Genomic DNA, 4791 nt, shown 5'->3' on the forward strand with positions numbered 1-4791 from the left:
CTTGCCACAAAACGAATCGCTCATTTTCAACGAATTTGAAATTGTTGAGACTGCTCATTCTTGGCAATTAAAAATTCGCCGGAAATAGTATCCTAATGAATTTTCCAATATGCTTTTCTCCACGCTTTATATTCGCCGTTAATAAGATTCACTCGCTGCAAAAGATCTATTGTGGCAATTTTCCTATTCGTTGCAACTAAAATTCCACTATAGTCATCTACGATGACAAAAAAATTGCCGCAAATAAATAAACAATAATTTCAGCATAAATTTTCATGATATATTCCGTTGAATTTCAGCAGCGATCCAAAAATCGCCGTAAATAAGAGTCTACTATTGTGGCGATTTTTTTGCAGCAATTTTAAAGTCGCTGGAAAAAACTTGATTTCTTGTAGTGTCAGAAGATATTGCGAGAGCCCATATTTAAATTTCTATGGGAAATTTTTTTCATGATGATTATGAAATCCAACACGAAATTTAATTGATTTAATTTTAGAATTAAACACTATTAATATTGTTTTAAGTGCATCGATATTCTTCAAATAATTTGAAAACCCTAGCTAGGTTTATTAAATAATTACCTCTTTTTTGTATGTTTTATCCTAAATTAGAGCTGGGCATATGATCATGAGCGTATTATAATTTACAGAAATTTTTATATATTTTACCTAAACTTCTAATTAACTACCACACATCTTTTTTCTTTTCTTACTTTTACAAATTAGATAAAAAAAAATTGATGGAATGCTTAATATATTATAAATATTTAAGAGAATGGGTCAATTCTTTAAACCGAAATTGTAGTCATTATCATGCAAAATTCACCGGATCTAAAATGTAGGATAGACTAGCTAGCTAGTCGATCCTCCATTTTAGGAAAACCACTGCATATATATGATCTCCATCAAAAGGCAACAACAAAGATTATTTAGCTATAAAGCCATTAATATTTAAGCATTCTTTTCACATGATATCCTAGCCTTCACATGATATATATATACATATATAGCCAATATTAATTAATTAAGAATGACTACTGATCACAGTGACTATGTATTGCTTAAGGCAGAAGAAGCAAGCTTTCGTGATCTTGTTCGGTTTCTTCTTTTCCCTAGTAAATCAACACTACGAGCAATTACATTTATAGAGTCTTCAAAGCCTGTTGAGCATGTAGATATTTGGCAGCGATGGTACATTTGCGTCTCCACTTTTCTGCAGAAACTCATCATTATTTTCGGAACACCTATGGCTTTGTCAGGGGAACTGCTGGAGTGGTGGTTGAATCTTCTTTCCAGTAATGGGGGAGTTTTCAAGCTATGGTTAAAAATCATAAAAGGTATGGTCATTAATTAATATGAAAATTAAATCTTCTTTCGTATAGTTTTGTCATACATGCATTAGATCCATATGAAATGACAGAATTTGATTCGTAGAAAAATTTAATTGCATGTTAAAGTACTTCTCATACAATTTAAGTTCGACCACTTTAGCGGTGTACAGTGTGATCAATTGCAAATAAAATGATCACTCCTTCCTAGCTATGTTCTCAATCTCAGAGGCATGCAGTGATTATAATGCCGAGATTTTATACATTCATGAAACTTCACTAGAGTGGTCTAATTAATGCAGGTGATAAGGTGGTGGTGCCAAAGAAGTCGTCGGCGACATTCGCATCTGTGGTTGGACATCTTGATCAAAGAGTGACATTAGACAAAAATATTAAACCTACTGACAAAAAATACAAGAAATCTCTCTCTATGATGGCTTGCAAATTGTCATACGAAAATGAAGCATTTGTTCAGACCATAGTAAAAAATCAATGGGAAGTAAGTAACCTAGCTAGCATCATTAGCGCGCAAGAGAATTTTACATATGTTTAGTTTCTGATCTCTGATCTTATGTCAATGGTGGCTATGACGATGCTTAATGTCTCTGATTCATTGTTGCGCAGATGGAAAATTTGGGGTTCTACCAATTCCATAACGGTACGTATCAAGGAAGCATCCTCGTACATACACAATATATTAGATCTCTTCTTTTTTGGCAAGCTAGAGTAACATTCAAAAAAACAGCCCTATTAATTATACAGTGCTAAATTTTCACAGCTTATGTAGAAGGAGCATCAACTCAAGCCATCATGTTCAAAGACACAAGCTCTAACCCTAACCTAATCATGGTTGCATTTACGGGAACCAAACCATTCGATCCATTTGGATGGCAGACAGATTTGGATCTGTCCTTGTTAACGCTTGAGGGCGTGGGCAATATCCATAGTGGCTTCATGAAAGCTCTAGGCCTACAGAAGGCCGACGAAGGCTGGCCAAAAGAAATAAAACAAGCAATTGGTGACCAAAGACAGTTTGCTTATTATGCAATAAGACAAAGGCTGAGAGAAATATTGAAGAAGAATGAGGGAGCTAAGTTTATATTAACAGGACACAGCTTGGGTGGGGCATTGGCCATTCTATTTGTGACTGTGCTAGCAAAACATGAGGAGGCATGGTTGTTGGAGAGGTTGGCGGGGGTTTACACATTTGGGCAGCCAAGGGTTGGGAACAAGCAACTTGGGGAATATATGAAGGAGAAGATGAAAAAGTATGATGTGAAGTATTTTAGGTATGTTTACAGCAATGATTTGGTGCCTAGGGTCCCTTATGACAATGGACACTCTTTTCAACACTTTCAGACATGCAGATACTACAGTAGCTGTTATCAAGAGGTCTCTCTCTCTCTCTCTCTCTCTCTCTCTAAGCAAGTATAAAAGTAAAACTTTAGGTGGAAGATGGGAACATACTAAATATACTACAAATCTTAACACAAAAGTCTTACGTTTTTATGTTAACTTCTTATTTGTAACATGTAGTTTGTAAAGCTTCGGTTCTGCAATTACTCTGTTTAATGCTATGATTCCCTTTTGAGTCCAGCTTTGGTTCGAGAAGGAGCCGAATGAAAACTACTTCTCATTGTTATGGGCCATACCCAAGTACCTAAACGCATTTTGGGAGTTGATTCGAAGTTTCATAATCCCATGTATATGGGGTCCAGACTACAGTGAAACTCTGTTGATGAGAATGTTTAGGGTGATTGGATTAATAATCCCCGGAGTGCCAGCACATCTTACTCAAGATTATGTTAACGCCACTCGTTTGGGTCCTAAAATGTAGGCCTCCAGCATCCTTTTTTTCATCATACATATGTGTTCTTCTAGAAGAATAAGTTAAAGAGTTGAAGATTGATTCATGTTCAACTTCTTATAATTAGTTCATGTTAGGACTCTTAGAATATATTAAGTTATTTATTTATTTGTCTCATGAAATCAAATAAAGTCCTTTGGAGGTTTGGTTTCCTTGAATAAAATCAATAATATTTTCCTTTTCATTAGGATCGCGTCATTTGGCATCAGTGCGATATATATAGACAAACAATGTATTTTTTGTGTAGAAGTTGTTGTTCCTATTTATTAAGGAAATACAGATATGGTTCCTACTTACGAATTTTCGGCCAGACCAGCTGATTGCAAGATGATAATAAGTAGGGGTGTAAATCGGTCTAGTCTGGTCCGGATGGGTGATGGACCTAAATTTTTGGTCCATCATTTTCCCTAGACCAAACATCCCTAGGGACTAGACCAGACCGGTAGCTATCGGACTGGTCCGGCCCAAATATTTTTTATTTCCTTTTTTATTTTTTTAAATAAATTTTTAAAAAATTATTTAAAATACTAAATTAAAATTAAGTGAATTATTAATATAGATTATGTAACACCCCATACCCGGGTGGGGTGGAGAATTACTACATGTCACTTATAAACATGTTTCCCAACACATCTAAAAATCTCCAAAGACTTCATAAGCAAAATCAATCTCATATCTTCCAAATAAACACATTACAAACTCCACAAAGTTATTACTGCAATAATAATAAACCAAGGGGTCCACAATCTCCCGGTAGTGCTAACATACCAAACTGATAAAACCATAAGTCCTACTAAACCAAAATATAATTAAATCTTAACGTAATAAACTGATACATCTTAAGTCTCAATAGATCCAAATAACATAAAGAACTTCAAATACTGAAGTCAAACCCTTCTACTAACAATGGTACCCTTAAGTTCTCGACCTTCTATCCATATCTAGTCAAGCTCCAATTTCTATTCCTGACCCCCAGCTAGATTATCAATATCATCTTAAAAATAATGAAGATAAAGGGTGAGTTATCAACAACTCAGTAAGCAGAAAACCCATACTAGTATGTAAACATGAGCTCTTTTTAGAAAGTTTAGTATGCAGAAGCAAAACATTTCATTTTCATATGCACATCTCAAAACGTATTATCAGAATAATCAGAGTGACATTTCAATCTTTTCATATTCATAAACCATTTTCATATTCAAGAACACTTTGGCATAACATAACTGAACATATTCATCTTATCATATCCTATCGTATCATATCATATCATATATCATGTTTAACTCTCATAGTAGGGTTGTGCTATCCCTAATTGCCAAACCAGTCAGTATCATATTGTGAAACTTCCCCTTTTTTAATCTCGGAGCCCCAAATGTGCACACAGGAAAGAACACATAAAAGACCACTTTGTTTCTGAAGTGGGTGCACTCATATTATATCATATCATATCATATCATATCATATCATGTTGGTACCAACCATATCACGTGAACCAGTATCATCATATCAGAACCATATTCAGACTCAAAATCAAAACAGATAAGTATGCCAAAGGTTTTTCATATTCATATCATATCAAACCATGTGCTGAACATAT

At 34.6% G+C, this 4791-nt stretch overlaps 1 protein-coding gene across 1 annotated transcript; it reads left to right on the forward strand.

The window, feature by feature from the left end:
- Positions 1–916: 916 nt before the first annotated feature.
- LOC109022276 (triacylglycerol lipase OBL1-like) lies at positions 917–3504 on the forward strand. Its single transcript, XM_019005141.2, has 5 exons — positions 917–1336; positions 1630–1826; positions 1952–1985; positions 2106–2719; positions 2925–3504. Exons 1-5 carry the CDS (start codon positions 1030–1032, stop codon positions 3162–3164), a joined length of 1392 nt encoding a protein of 463 aa, XP_018860686.1. The 5' UTR covers positions 917–1029; the 3' UTR covers positions 3165–3504.
- Positions 3505–4791: the final 1287 nt, after the last annotated feature.

The sequence above is a fragment of the Juglans regia genome, chromosome 6 (assembly GCF_001411555.2).
Source record: "Juglans regia cultivar Chandler chromosome 6, Walnut 2.0, whole genome shotgun sequence".
NCBI classification, from domain to species: domain Eukaryota; kingdom Viridiplantae; phylum Streptophyta; class Magnoliopsida; order Fagales; family Juglandaceae; genus Juglans; species Juglans regia.

Coding starts and splice junctions, on each gene's coding strand:
- LOC109022276 (XM_019005141.2), top strand. CDS start 1,030: ATGACTACTGATCACAGTGACTATGTATTGCTTAAGGCAGAAGAAGCA. Junction 1,827..1,951: donor TAGTAAAAAATCAATGGGAA/GTAAGTAACCTA, acceptor ATTGTTGCGCAG/ATGGAAAATTTGGGGTTCTA. Junction 2,720..2,924: donor ACAGTAGCTGTTATCAAGAG/GTCTCTCTCTCT, acceptor TTTTGAGTCCAG/CTTTGGTTCGAGAAGGAGCC.